This window comes from Haemorhous mexicanus, chromosome 7 (assembly GCF_027477595.1).
Source record: "Haemorhous mexicanus isolate bHaeMex1 chromosome 7, bHaeMex1.pri, whole genome shotgun sequence".
NCBI lineage: Eukaryota > Metazoa > Chordata > Aves > Passeriformes > Fringillidae > Haemorhous > Haemorhous mexicanus.
The window spans coordinates 40,681,328-40,694,888 of NC_082347.1; the positions used below are offsets into that span (position 1 = coordinate 40,681,328).

Sequence of the window (13,561 nt, forward strand, 5' to 3'; positions counted from 1 at the left end):
TATAATAGATAAAAGTTATATATTATATTACATTACATTTTTATTTTATTATTGTATTATTATATTATAATTTTATTTTTTTATTATTGTTATATTATATATTTTAAATTTATTTTTATTTTATTATTGTATTATTATATTTTAAATTTATTTTTTATTTTATTATTATTATATTATATATTTTAATTTTATTTTTATTTTATTATTGTGTTATTATATTATATTTTAAATTTATTTTTATTTTATTATTATTATATTTTAAATTTATTTTTATTTTATTATTATTATATTATATTTTAAATTTATTTTTATTTTATTATTATATTATATTTTAAATTTATTTTTATTTTTATTATTATATATTTTAAATTTATTTTTATTTTATTATTGTATTATTATATTTTAAATTTATTTTTATTTTACTGTTATGTTATTATATAATATTTTCGTTTATTTTTATTTTATTATTTTATTATATTATATAATATTGTCCTATTATATATAACAATATAAATTGTGTAACAATAAAACTATTAGAATTATTTCTAATCTAATAAATAATGATATTTTTTCTTATATTATAAAAATTAATATAACAAGTTCATATTAATTTATTCTCTAATTTATTTGCCCTCCCCTGCAGAGCTGAGCAGGACGTTGGCTGTGTGATGCCCTGAGCACTGAATGAGGGGCCCAGCCCAGCCCCTGTGGCTGCCCCCAGTGCTCTGAGGCACCGTGGCAGGTGCAGCTCCAGGCAGCAGCTCAGAGTGGAACAATTTGCTCAGTAACTGATCTCAGAGGGAGAAGATTCCTTCTCCCTCCCCAGCTGCTGAGCTCCTTGTCTGGAGTCAAATCTGCCAGGACATAGTTCCTGTTAGGGAGGAATTAAAGTTACTGGGAGGGAAGAAGTTGAAATATATTTAGTTCTGGTGGATGCAAATTTTCCCTAAGCTGTGTGCAGTCAGAATTATTTGTTTTCTAACACATTGACTCTGTATCTTTTTTTTCAGTCATTAACGTCTGGATATGTGCAGGGAACGTTTGAAATGGCAAATAAGGAGGAGAACAGGGAGAAGAACAGATATCCCAACATCCTGCCATGTAAGCCATCGCTCTTCTTTCAAACCAGCCAACTCATTTTGGCACTGAGCAGCCTGCTGGTGCTGCTCATGTGCTGAAAACATCAAACAACAACAATTTCAGTGCTCAGGAATGCTGTTCATGTGTTGTCTGTGCTTTAGGACCTCTGTGCTTTTCCAGCCCTCCTGCTTGCAGGAAATACCCAATTTCAGCTTTAATAACTGGCCATTGTCCTTCTTGTCTTTCAGATGACCATTCCAGAGTGATTTTGACCCAAATTGATGGAGTCCCACCTTCAGACTACATCAATGCTTCATACATAGATGTGAGTTGAGGGTTGCCCACAGCTGGCCAAACTTTGGGGCATTAAAGAAGTAATTCTGTGGCAGCACACCTCAGCCTTGCACCCTTTAACTGCTGTGCCATTTATTTCCACAGGGTTACAAAGAAAAGAATAAATTCATAGCAGCACAAGGTAACTCCTTTCTCTCTCCTCCCCAGCTCAGGGCTGAGCACAGTTAATTACAGCTGTGTTTGAGGGGCTGTTTTTAGCTGCAGGTGGTGGTCAGGGGGGAGGCTGGGTTTGAGGTCACAGCTGAAATGAGCTTGAGGTGTGTGGGAGGTGACCTGCTGCCTCCAGGCACTTCTGAAGGCTCTGCTCTGAGCTCACTTCCCCCTCCTGACCCTCCTGGCTGGAAATTGGTGTCTCCTGATGAGCCATTCCAGGGGAGCCTTGGACCTTGGCATGGGGAAGAGCTGCAAAGGGGAATTCTAAATGCTGCTCCTGTAGTTAAAAGATTAAACAATATTTAAGAGTTAATGTGTTAGAGAGTCTTCCAGGGCCTGAAGGGGCTCCAGGAGAGCTGGAGAGGGACTGGGGACAAGGCATGGAGGGACAGGACACAGGGAATGGCTTCAAGCTGACAAGGGATAGATTTAGATGGGATTTGGGGAATGAATTGTTCCCTGTGAGGGTGGGGAGGGGCTGGGATGGAATTCCCAGAGCAGCTGGGGCTGCCCCTGGATCCCTGGCAGTGTCCAAGGCCAGGCTGGACACTGGGGCTGGGAGCACCTGGGACAGGGGAAGGTGTCCCTGCCAGGGCAGAGAGTGGAAAGTAAATTATTAAATTATTTAAATGATCTTTAAAGTCCTTTCCAACTCAGACCATTCTGCAATTTTATGTATTTCAAGAGAGCAGATTCCTTCTAAAAATGTAGATTTGGGTGCATGGTTATGTAAAAGAAGACATGAGGGGAGGCTATTTGATACATGAATATAGAAATGTGGATTCCAAAGCTGTGCAGGGGCAGCAAACACAGCTGAGGACTGCTCTGGGACCTGCCCCAGCCCCTCTCCTGAGCATTTCCCTGCTCTGCCTGCAGGACCCAAGCAGGAAACAGTCAATGACTTCTGGAGGATGATCTGGGAGCAGAAGTCAGCCATTATTGTCATGTTAACCAACCTGAAAGAAAGGAAGGAGGTGAGGAGCTTTCCCCCTGCTGGGCTGTCCCTGTGCTCCAGGAGCAGTCAGGGCTGCTCAGGGTCTGACCAGGTGCATTTCTCACCCCTTGCTGCCCTGGCCCTGTCAGCACAGCTGAGTTTCTGCTCCAGAATACAGTTTGCATTTCTAAAATACTCATTTGTGTCTGGTGATCTCAAGGAGAAAGTTCTGATGGCCAGGTGTGTCCTGTAGGGCCAAAGGAAAACTCCTGTGGTTTTATCCCAGTGTGGGGCTGCACCTGGGGATGGATTGATTAGGAATAAGATAAAAACTCTGCTCATTTTCTTGAGTCTTAGGTTTCAAAATGCACAGTTTGTCAGCTAAACAAAGGGAAATGAAAGCTGCTGTGTTGTGAGGGTGCTGCTGTTCCTTCCTGTGCCCCCCTCCTCCCCTGAGGATGGGCATCCCTTGTTTTCCTCCTGGACTTGATTTTCCTGCACTTTCACTGCAGCTTGATGAATCTCAAACAGCAAAGCCAGGCCATGAGGGCCAGTTCCCAGTGGGAGCAGGCAGAACTGCTAAATCTGGATATTCCTGATGGCTCCAAAGCAGAGCTGCTTTGAATCTCTCACAGTCTGCAGCTCAGGCTCCAAAGCAGAGTGAAAACCTCGCGGTCCCCACAGCTGAAAGCCCTGTAACAAAGCTGCCAAACTGAAACAAAAGCTGTGGGGGCTCAGTTGGTTAAAAAACAATTCAAAGCTGTTCTCACCTTCTCTGCACCAATTGAAGAAGCAGTAGCAGGGTGCTGAAGTTGAGCCAGTTAAGGAGCTCTGCACACTCTGCTGTGCTCACCTTCCCTGGATCCTGCTAGGAGAGCGTGGCAGTGAAGGCTAAGTCAGGGTGATAAATTCCCTGGGTTTGCCTCTGAAATTCCCAGGGTTTGGTTCTAAGTTTCCCTGGGTATGGTTCTGAGATTCCCTGGGTTTGGCTCTGGAATTTCCTTTGCTTGGTTCTGAAATTCAATGGTTTTGGTTCTGAAATTCCCGGGGTTTGGTTGTGAAATTTGCAGAGTTTGGTTGTGAAACTCCCTGGCTTTGGCTCTGAGATTCCCTGGGTTTGGTTATAAAATTCTGTGATTTTGGCTCTGAAATTCCCTGGGTTTTGTTCTAAGATTCCCTGGGTTTGGCTCTGAGATTCCCTGGGTTTGGCTCTGAGATTCCCTGTCCTAGGCTCTGAGATTCCCTGTCCTAGGCTCTGAGATTCCCTGTCCTAGGCTCTGAGATGCCCTGGGTTTGGCTCTGAGATGCCCTGGGTTTGGCTCTGAGATGCCCTGGGTTTGGCTCTGAGATGCCCTAGGTTTGGCTCTGAGATGCCCTGGGTTTGGCTCTGAGATGCCCTGGGTTTGGCTCTGAGATGCCCTGGGTTTGGCTCTGAGATTCCCTGTGCTTGGCTCTGAAATTCCCTGTGCTTGGCTCTGAAATTCCCTGTGCTTGGCTCTGAAATTCCCTGTGCTTGGCTCTGAGATTCAGTTGTTTTAGTTCTAAAATTTCTTGGGTTTGGTTCTAAAATTTCTTGGGTTTGGTTGTGAAATTCCCTGTGCTTGGCTCTGAAATTTCCTGGGTTTGGTTGTGAAATTTCTTGGGTTTGGTTGTGAAATTTCTTGGGTTTGGTTGTGAAATTTCTTGGGTTTGGTTGTGAAATTCCCTGGGTTTGGTTGTGAAATTCCCTGTGCTTGGCTCTGAAATTTCCTGGGTTTGGTTGTGAAATTCCACGTTTGGTTCTAAAATGCCGTGGGTTTGGCTCTGAAGTTCCCTGGGTTTGGTTGTGAAATTCCACGTTTGGTTCTAAAATGCCGTGGGTTTGGCTCTGAAGTTCCTTGGGTTTGGTTGTGAAATTCCACGTTTGGTTCTAAAATGCCGTGGGTTTGGCTCTGAAGTTCCCTGGGTTTGGCTCTGAAATTCAGTTGTTTTAGTTCTAAAATTTCTTGGGTTTGGTTCTAAAATTTCTTGGGTTTGGTTGTGAAATTCCCTGTGCTTGGCTCTGAAATTTCCTGGGTTTGGTTGTGAAATTCCCTGGATTTGGCTCTGAAATTCAGTTGTTTTAGTTCTAAAATTTCTTGGGTTTGGTTCTAAAATTTCTTGGGTTTGGTTGTGAAATTCCCTGTGCTTGGCTCTGAAATTTCCTGGGTTTGGTTGTGAAATTCCATGTTTTGTTCTAAAATCCCGTGGGTTTGGCTCTGAAGTTCCCTGGGTTTGGTTGTGAAATTCCACGTTTGGTTCTAAAATGCCATGGGTTTGGCTCTGAAGTTCCCTGGGTTTGGTTGTGAAGTTCCACGTTTGGTTCTAAAATCCCGTGGGTTTGGCTGTGAAGTTCCTTGGGTTTGGCTCTGAAGTTCCCGGGGTTTGGCTCTGAAATTCAGTGGTTTTGGTTCTGAAATTTCTTGGGTTTGGTTGTGAATTTCCCTGTGCTTGGCTCTGAAGTTCCCTGGGTTTGGTTGTGAAATTCCACGTTTGGTTCTAAAATGCCATGGGTTTGGCTCTGAAGTTCCCTGGGTTTGGTTGTGAAATTCCACGTTTGGTTCTAAAATGCCGTGGGTTTGGCTCTGAAGTTCCCTGGGTTTGGTTGTGAAATTCCACGTTTGGTTCTAAAATCCCATGGGTTTGGCTGTGAAGTTCCTTGGGTTTGGCTCTGAAGTTCCCGGGGTTTGGCTCTGAAATTCAGTGGTTTTGGTTCTGAAATTTCTTGGGTTTGGTTGTGAATTTCCCTGTGCTTGGCTCTGAAGTTCCCTGGGTTTGGTTGTGAAATTCCACGTTTGGTTCTAAAATGCCGTGGGTTTGGCTCTGAAGTTCCCTGGGTTTGGTTCTGGAGCTCCCTGTGTCTGGCCCTGAGATTGCCTGTTTTTGTGCAGGAGAAGTGTTTCCAGTACTGGCCCGACCAGGGCTGCTGGACGTACGGCAGTGTCCGTGTGTCCGTGGAGGACTCCGTGGTGCTGGTGGATTACACTGTCCGCAAGTTCTGCGTGCACTCGGTGAGGCCTCGCCTGCTCCCGGCCTGGAGGGAATCTCAGGTGTCCCCTGGAAGGAATTGAGGCTCTTTGAGAAATCAGAATGGCCCAAATTGGGCTGATTTTAGCCAAAAACCTCAGCGCGATTTAGGCTGAATAACTGGGTGGCTGTTGGCTTTGCTATTGTAAATTAACTTTTACCAGTTGCTAATCACAAGGACTTTAATAGATTTATAATCACTTCTAGCTACTTTTAAAACAGCTACATAATGATTTAGGCTAAATAACTATTTGTTGGCTTTGCTATTGTAAATTAACTTTTACCAGTTGCTGATCACAAGGACTTTAATAGATTTATAATCACTTCTAGCTACTTTTAAAACAGCTACATAATGATTTAGGCTAAATAACTATTTGTTGGCTTTGCTATTGTAAATTAACTTTTACCAGTTGCTAATCACAAGGATTTCAATAGATTTATAATCACTTCTGTTTTTAAAACAGCCACATAGTGATTTAGGGTAAATAACTGTGTGGTTTTTGGCTTTTGCTGTTGTAAATTAACTTTTATCAACTGTTAATCACAAGGATTTTAATATATTTATAGTCACTTTTAGCTGCTTTTAATATAATAGTTGTGATCTGGCCCCTGTGGAACTTGGATTCTCACAATATAATTTATTAATCATATTTTCATTTATGACCACTGTAATAAATATATTATAATTTTAACTATTATTTTAAATTATTTTTTATTATTTTATTATTTTATTATACTTTTAACTTTTGCAAAATATAGAATATGTGTTATACATTTACCTTTTACAAAAATAGCTATAACTATCAAATAATAACTGATGTTCTTGTTTTTGTAACTAACAATAAAAGCAACTCAAACATATCTGTAAAATAACTAATAACTTCTATATATTTAAATAACATTTTTTTAAAAAATCAGTAATTATCAACTGCTAAAACCACAAAACCAACATGAAAAATGAGATGTCAGACTGAGAGTCTGGGTGTTCCTGCAGCTCCAGGAGGGATGCAAAGCTCCAAGGCTGGTCACCCAGCTCCACTTCACCAGCTGGCCGGATTTTGGGGTACCTTTCACACCTATTGGCATGCTGAAATTCCTGAAAAAAGTCAAGACCTTGAATCCTGCCCATGCTGGGCCCATTGTGGTTCACTGCAGGTATGTATGTGCTCCTCAGACCACTCTTGTGCCTTGGCCTGGAGTTAGTTTTATATATATTTAAAATGTTTGCATGTTTTTATATATTTTTAAAGATTTTTATCTCTATTTTATATATATTTATATTTATAGCTATATTTACTCACATATTTCTATTCAAGGGTAATAATCTGCTGAGTTTTTGAGAGCTGAGAGTAAAAACAATCCCCAAAGCTCTGTCTCTGCTGCCAGTTTAATACTCAAACAGAAGTTGTTCTGCTGTTTGGGGTTTTTCTTTATGAAGGATCTCCATTGTTTGGTATAAATCTGTTCTTTGTCAGAAAAACAGCCTGGTGATAGAAATCTGTGGCCTTTGCCACCCAGTGCTGCTCTGGGAATTCTTCCCCCACTTCTCCCACAGTCAAATTGCAGTTTTTTAATGGAAATTAGCCATGAAATGCCTGAAAAGTTTGGAAGAAAGACTTGAATTCAAGAGACTTAAATGCTGCAATTTTAAAAATGTGCTTCATCCCAGCCCAGAACCAGTTCCCACTCCTTGGTCACTCACACAGGCACATCCTGCTGCCAAGCTGCTGAAATCTTTAATGAAACTAAAACCAAACTCCCAAACAGTTTGAAGAGAATAACTGCAACCTCTGTAGCAGCTGTAAGCTCACCCCTGAGCAGGAAGTGGCTTTTCAGGGGCAATTTTCATTGCAGGGTTAGAGGAAAAAGAGCCCAAGAGCAGGATGAAAAGGAAAGAAGAGCAGCTTTGACTGCCTGGGTCTTGTTTTTAAGCAAAGAAAAAGTTGTAAATTCCTGTATTTGCCTCTTTTTCCTTGCTAGAAATACTCCCTGGAAATGTGTGCTAGAAAAAGAGGGTGTTTGTCCTGCTGGGGTTCACCTTCTCCCCTTCATTCAGGTGTCACGAATAAAAAACCACTGAGATGGGAAAAGCAGATTTGAATTGTCTCAGCTGAGAATATTTTATAGCCCTTTGCCGTGTGTGGAGTCTCATGTTGGGCTTGAGCTTGTTTTGGCAGCAGCAGGAAATGCTGTGCTTGGTTTCACCAGCAGAAGGAAAGCCAAAAGCAAGGAAAATTCAAAATAATTTCATCAGTGCCTGCAGAGATTTCAGTGCAAAGGGCCAGCAGAGCACGAGGGGCCCTTGTGTGGCAGGGTGAGAGGGGGAGGAGGACAGAGGTGACACTGAGCTCCCGTCCCACTGCAGGATGTGACACCACTGAATTGCTGGGAAGAGGAAAGGGAAGCCCATCAGCAGTGAGTAACCATCCATTTTTAGGGAGCCTGTAGGAAAATCTGCCCCAGCCACCCTGGCCAAAAGCTCTGCAGTGAGGTTTGGGAAGTGAATAAAACACAGATAGAGCATTTGGAAGTCAAGGAGTGAACATGGGGAGTGGCAGGATTTTCTGCTGATTCTTGTATTCTGTCAGCTTGTAGAAATAGGTTTTTTCAGAAATAGAATTTTTTCAGTGGGTGGAGAAGGATTTTGAAGAATGGCTGAGTAAGGGATGCCACAAAGCAGGCTAAGGATGGAGACCCTCAGGGAAGTCACCAGCTTCAGCAGGGATGGAATCCAGAGCTGATCTGGGAACTGAGAGGGGGAACAGGGATGTGCAGAAAGGGATAGTGGCTGGAAAGGGAGTGAGGAGCTGAGCTGGGCTGAAACTCCAGGAGTGAGCAGTGAGGGACCAGTGGGAATGGGGAGGGGAGATCCAGAGGTGGCTTCTGGGGCTGTCAGCAGGGAACAATCTCTTCAGTGGGAATTAAGGAGTTGGGACATTGAGGGGGATTCCTAGATGGCCAATGTGGATGGCTGGAAGGGAGAGGGAAGGGAGTCTCCATCATCCCTCCAGACCTCTGGAATATAGTGGAGCTCGTGGGTTTTGGTTTCCCTGCTGGTAAAGAGTGTGTGGAAATGAAATAATTGTACCATAAATGCAATAACTTTATTTTTCTGGTGTTATTGAAAACCTGATGTTGCCTTGATGAGAATTGCTTTGTATTTTTGAGCCCCTGAGGGGAGGGGAGATGTTTTTATCGTGTTCCTGGAGGTGTTTGTGGCCACTGCAGCCAAGCAAACTGCCCAGAGGTTAAAGGAGAGCTGCTCATGGCTAGTACAGGATGCCATGCCCTTTTCCTCTGGAAGGAAGAGCTGAAAGTCGCTGGAATTTTGTCATTTCTAACAGTCGTGCTCCCTCTCGTGGCTTTGAAGGATATAAAAAAGTGTTTAGGGATGGCAACGTTGGGAAATGTGGAGCTAAAAATTCCTGAAAGAATAATTAAGATTTTATCTTAACCTTTGGAGATATTATTATAGTTATTTATTTTATCTCAGCCTTATAGAGTTATTACAGAATTATTAGAGATGGTCAGGCAGATTTTCTTTTCAAACATCTTTTTAAATTTAATTCTGATGGCATCAGCTGGGGAGAGCTGGGGTTTTATGCTAAAAACAACCCTCTTTTTGCTGTCCTTGTTAAAATGAAAAAGGGGGAGGTTTAGATTGAATATTAGGAAACAGTGTTTCACAGAAAGGGGGATAAAGTTCTGGAATGGCTGCCCAGGGAGGTGGTGGAGTCCCCATCCCTGGGTGTGTTTAACAAAGCCTGGATGTGGCACTGGGTGCCAGGGCTCAGTTGGGGTGTTGGGGATGGGTTGGACTCGATGATCCTGGAGGTCTCTTCCAGCCCAGTGATTCTGGGAATTGGGTGAATTTCTTCACTGAAAGGGTGACCAGGCATTGGGACTGGCCACAGGGGTGGCACCCATCCCTGAGGGATTTAAAAGCCCTGTGGATGTGGCACTTGGGGGCACAGGGGCAGTTGGACTCGAGGATCTGAGACAGCTTTTCCAGCCTTACCCATTCCATGATTCTGTGAGATTTAATGTTTCCCATGGAGTATTTCAGTCCAGTCTGAGCACGAGGCTCACTGCTGCAGCAGTTCCTGCAGATTTGGGTGATTCCAGGAGGTTTTTGTGTGTTTGTATCGTGGCAAGGATCCCCTGAACTGGGAGTAATTAGTGCTGACTCCTGATTGCAGAAGCTGATCCATTGCTTCATTAAGCTATACTGTATTATACTTCACTATTAAGAAACTCCTAGCCCTTTCTGACTGTCCCAGACAGCTTTGACCTCACTGGTCAATGCCCCAAACACCACCCAGTGTCCAGTTAACAAACACCCTTTGGTAAACCATCTCCATAACACATTCCACAGGTGTCACTGACAGATTTCCTGAAAAATCCCTGTGCCAGGATTTTTCTCCTGAGAGGCCTCAGAAAAGAAATGTAAACAATAATTATCTGATTGCTTGGAGTGTGGTCTGGAGATGGTTTACCAACAGACTGGTCTCCTGTGAGTTGTTTCTACTTGATGACTAATCGTGGTCCAGCTGTGTCGAGGCTCTGAGAGTCACAGGATTTTCATTATTCATTCTTTTCTAGCCTTCTGATGTCTCCTTTCTTCTATTCTTTTAGTATAGTTTTAGTGTATAATTTTCTTTTAATACAATATATATCATAAAATAATAAATGAACCTTCTGAAACATGGAGTCAAGATTCTCACCTCTTCCCTCATCCTGGGGACCCTCAAACACCACCCCACACACGTGCCCAAAAACAGGTGCACCAACTGGAGATAATTGTTCTAATTCTATAGTTTTATAATTCTATAGTTTTATAATTCTATAGTGTGGTGGTGTTCACAGAGGTCTCAGGATGAGGGAAGAGATGAGAATGTTGACTCTATGTTTTAGAAGGCTTGATTTATTATTTTATGATATATATTATACTAAAAGAATAGAAGATTTCATTAGAAGGCTTGCAAGCAAGGAGAATGAATGGAATGATAACAAAATCCTGTGTCTGCCCAGAGAGAGGCACAGCTGGACTGGGATTGGCCATTAATTAGAAACAACCACATGAGACCAATCCCAGATCCACCTGCTGCATCCCACAGCAGCAGAGAATCCTTGGTCACATTTTGTTCCTGAGGCCTCTCAGCTTCTCAGGAGGAAAAATCCTAAGGAAAGGATTTTTCATAAAACGTGTCTGTGGCATTATAGTTTTAGTATATCATTTTCTTTTAATATAATATATATCATAAAATAATAAATTAGCCTTCTGAAACGTGGAGTCAAGATTCTCATCTCTTCCCTGGTCCTGGGGACCCTCAATCATCACCCCACACATGTGCCCAACAACAGGTGCAGCAAGTGGAGATGAGAATTGTTCTAGTTTTATAATTCTATAGTTTTAGTATCTCATTTTCTTATAATATATCATAAAACAATAACTCAGCCTCCTGGAACGTGGAGTCAAGATTCTCATCTCTGCCCTGCTCCTGGGGACCCTCAATCATGTGGCCACATGTGTGCCCAACAACAGGTGCAGCAAGTGGAGATGAGAATTGTTCTAGTTTTATAATTCTATAGTTTTAGTATCTCATTTTCTTTTTATGTATCATAAAATAATAACTCAGCCTCCTGAAACGTGGAGTCAAGATTCTCATCTCTGTCCTGGTCCTGGGGACCCTCAGTCACCACCCCACACACACGTGCCCAACAGCAGGTGCAGCAAGTGGAGATGAGAATTGTTCTAATTCTATAGTTTTATAATTCTGTAGTTTTAGTATATCATTTTCTTTTAATATATCATAAAATAATAAATTAACCTTCTGAAGCATGGAGTCAAGATTCTCATCTCTCCCCTCGCAGTCACCACCCCACACACACGTACCCAACAACAGGTGCAGCAAGTTGTGGATGAGAATTGTTCTAATTCTATAGTTTTAGTATCTCATTTTCTTGTAATATATCATAAAACAATAACTCAGCCTCCTGAAATGTGGAGTCAAGATTCTCATCTCTGCCCTGGTCCTGGGGACCCTCAGTCACCACCCCACACACGTGTGCCCAACAACAGGTGCAGCAAGTGGAGATGAAAATTGTTCTAATTCTATAGTTTTAATATATCATTTTCTTTTAATATATCATAAAACAATAACTCAGCCTCCTGAAGCATGGAGTCAAGATTCTCATCTCTGCCCTGGTCCTGGGGACCCTCAGTCACCACCCCACACACACGTGCCCAACAGCAGGTGTGCAGCAAGTGGGGATGAGAATTGTTCTAGTTCCATAGTTTTAGTATATAATTTTCTTTTAATATATCATAAAATAATAAATTAACCTTCTGAAGCATGGAGTCAAGATTCTCATCTCTGCCCTAGTCCAGGGGACCCTCAGTCACCACCCCACACACACGTGCCCAACAGCAGGTGTGCAGCAAGTGGAGATGAGAATTGTTCCAGTTCTCCCTCTGAGCTTTCTCGCAGCTGCTGGCAGCAGCTGCCGTGAGAGGAGCGTGTCTGTGTGCAGGTGTGTGCTGAGCAGGTGTGTGTTCCCTCCCAGCGCGGGCGTGGGGCGCACGGGCACCTTCATCGTCATCGACGCCATCATCGACATGATGCACGCCGAGCACAGGGTGGATGTCTTTGACTTCGTCTGCAGGATCCGCAACCAGCGGCCCCAGATGGTGCAGACTGATGTGAGTGCTCTCCATCTCCTGGGATCCCAGCTTTTCCTGGGCACGGGAGGAAGTGCTGCTGTGCTCCCACTCCGTTGTAGCACTGGTTGGACGGTTGGGACACTGGGGCTGGGAGCAGCTGGGACAGTGGGAGGTGTCCCTGCCGTGGATGGATGAGTTTTAAGGTCCCTTCCACCCCAAACCATTCTGGGATTCTCTAATTCAAAAATGCACAAAGCTCAGTGAAGGATGTGGGGTGGGGCAGAGATAAAGGTGGAGAAGACCACTGTGAAACACTTGATTTTTAGGAGTCATTTCCAGGTTTTCCCATGCACATGAGAGTGGAATGTCAGAGAATATGAGTGGGAATGTGAGCAAACAAGAAAACTCTGGTTTAGCATAATAATTTCTAATTATTCTGTTAATAATTAGAAGATTGTCACCAAGCAGTGACAAGACAAGAAGCAGTGGTTTTGAAGTTAAATGGGATATTGGGAATTACGAATTGTTCCCTGTGAGGGTGAGGAGGGGCTGGATGGAATTCCCAGAGCAGCTGTGGCTGCCCCTGGATCCCTGGCAGTGCCCGAGGCCAGGCTGGACACTGGGGCTGGAACAGCCTGGGACAGTGGGAGGTGTTCTTGCCATGGCACTGGGTGGGATTTGAGGTCCTTTCCAAGCAAAACCATTCTGTGATTTTTAAACAAGTCCCAGAATTCCTCACTTCCCTCCCTTCCTCTTCCTCTCTGTCCCTTCCAGATGCAATATTCCTTCATTTACCAAGCCTTACTCGAGTACTACCTCTATGGTGACACAGAGCTGGATGTGTCATCCCTGGAAAAACACCTCCAGACTTCCCAAAATGCAGCCCCAAACCTGGTCAAAATAGGCCTGGAAGAGGAATTTAAAGTGAGTATGGAAATTTTTCCCATAGGATTTCCAGGATGTAAGCCAGGAGGATAAGAGTGTAACCTTCAAGGTGCCTAAAAGGGAAGGAGTTGTTTTATTTGGTGGTTGTTGTGAATGGGGCCTTGCTGAACATCCTGTTCCCTAAATTCAGATTTTAATCTCCTTCCCTCATTCAGAGCTGTGTCATTCCGTGGCCTTTCCCTAAATGCTTTTTGTTTGTTTATAAAAGAAAAGTGGAGCAGTTCTCTGAGTGGGGTGTGGTTGCCAGATCAGATAATGCTGCAAGAGGAAACTGGATTAGGTGCTCCCAATCTGCATCCCAGTGGGATTGTTAACTCTGAGGTATCTGACAGCAGGGAATGTACAGGGCTGGAGAAAAACCTCAAAAAAATCCCAAATAACCCCAT

At 43.1% G+C, this 13,561-nt stretch overlaps 1 protein-coding gene across 7 annotated transcripts in view; it reads left to right on the forward strand.

Annotated features, from left to right (window-relative positions):
- The window catches only part of PTPRE (protein tyrosine phosphatase receptor type E), a 98,162-nt gene that overhangs the window by 74,097 nt on the left and 10,504 nt on the right, over nucleotides 1-13,561 (forward strand). For all 7 annotated transcript variants that reach the window (XM_059852221.1, XM_059852223.1, XM_059852222.1 and 4 more), the window contains 8 exons: nucleotides 1,011-1,101; nucleotides 1,329-1,405; nucleotides 1,519-1,555; nucleotides 2,464-2,561; nucleotides 5,431-5,550; nucleotides 6,561-6,721; nucleotides 12,134-12,269; nucleotides 13,005-13,154. In XM_059852221.1, coding sequence (XP_059708204.1) covers nucleotides 1,011-1,101; nucleotides 1,329-1,405; nucleotides 1,519-1,555; nucleotides 2,464-2,561; nucleotides 5,431-5,550; nucleotides 6,561-6,721; nucleotides 12,134-12,269; nucleotides 13,005-13,154 — 870 coding nt within the window. The remainder of the gene's footprint in view (nucleotides 1-1,010; nucleotides 1,102-1,328; nucleotides 1,406-1,518; nucleotides 1,556-2,463; nucleotides 2,562-5,430; nucleotides 5,551-6,560; nucleotides 6,722-12,133; nucleotides 12,270-13,004; nucleotides 13,155-13,561) is intronic.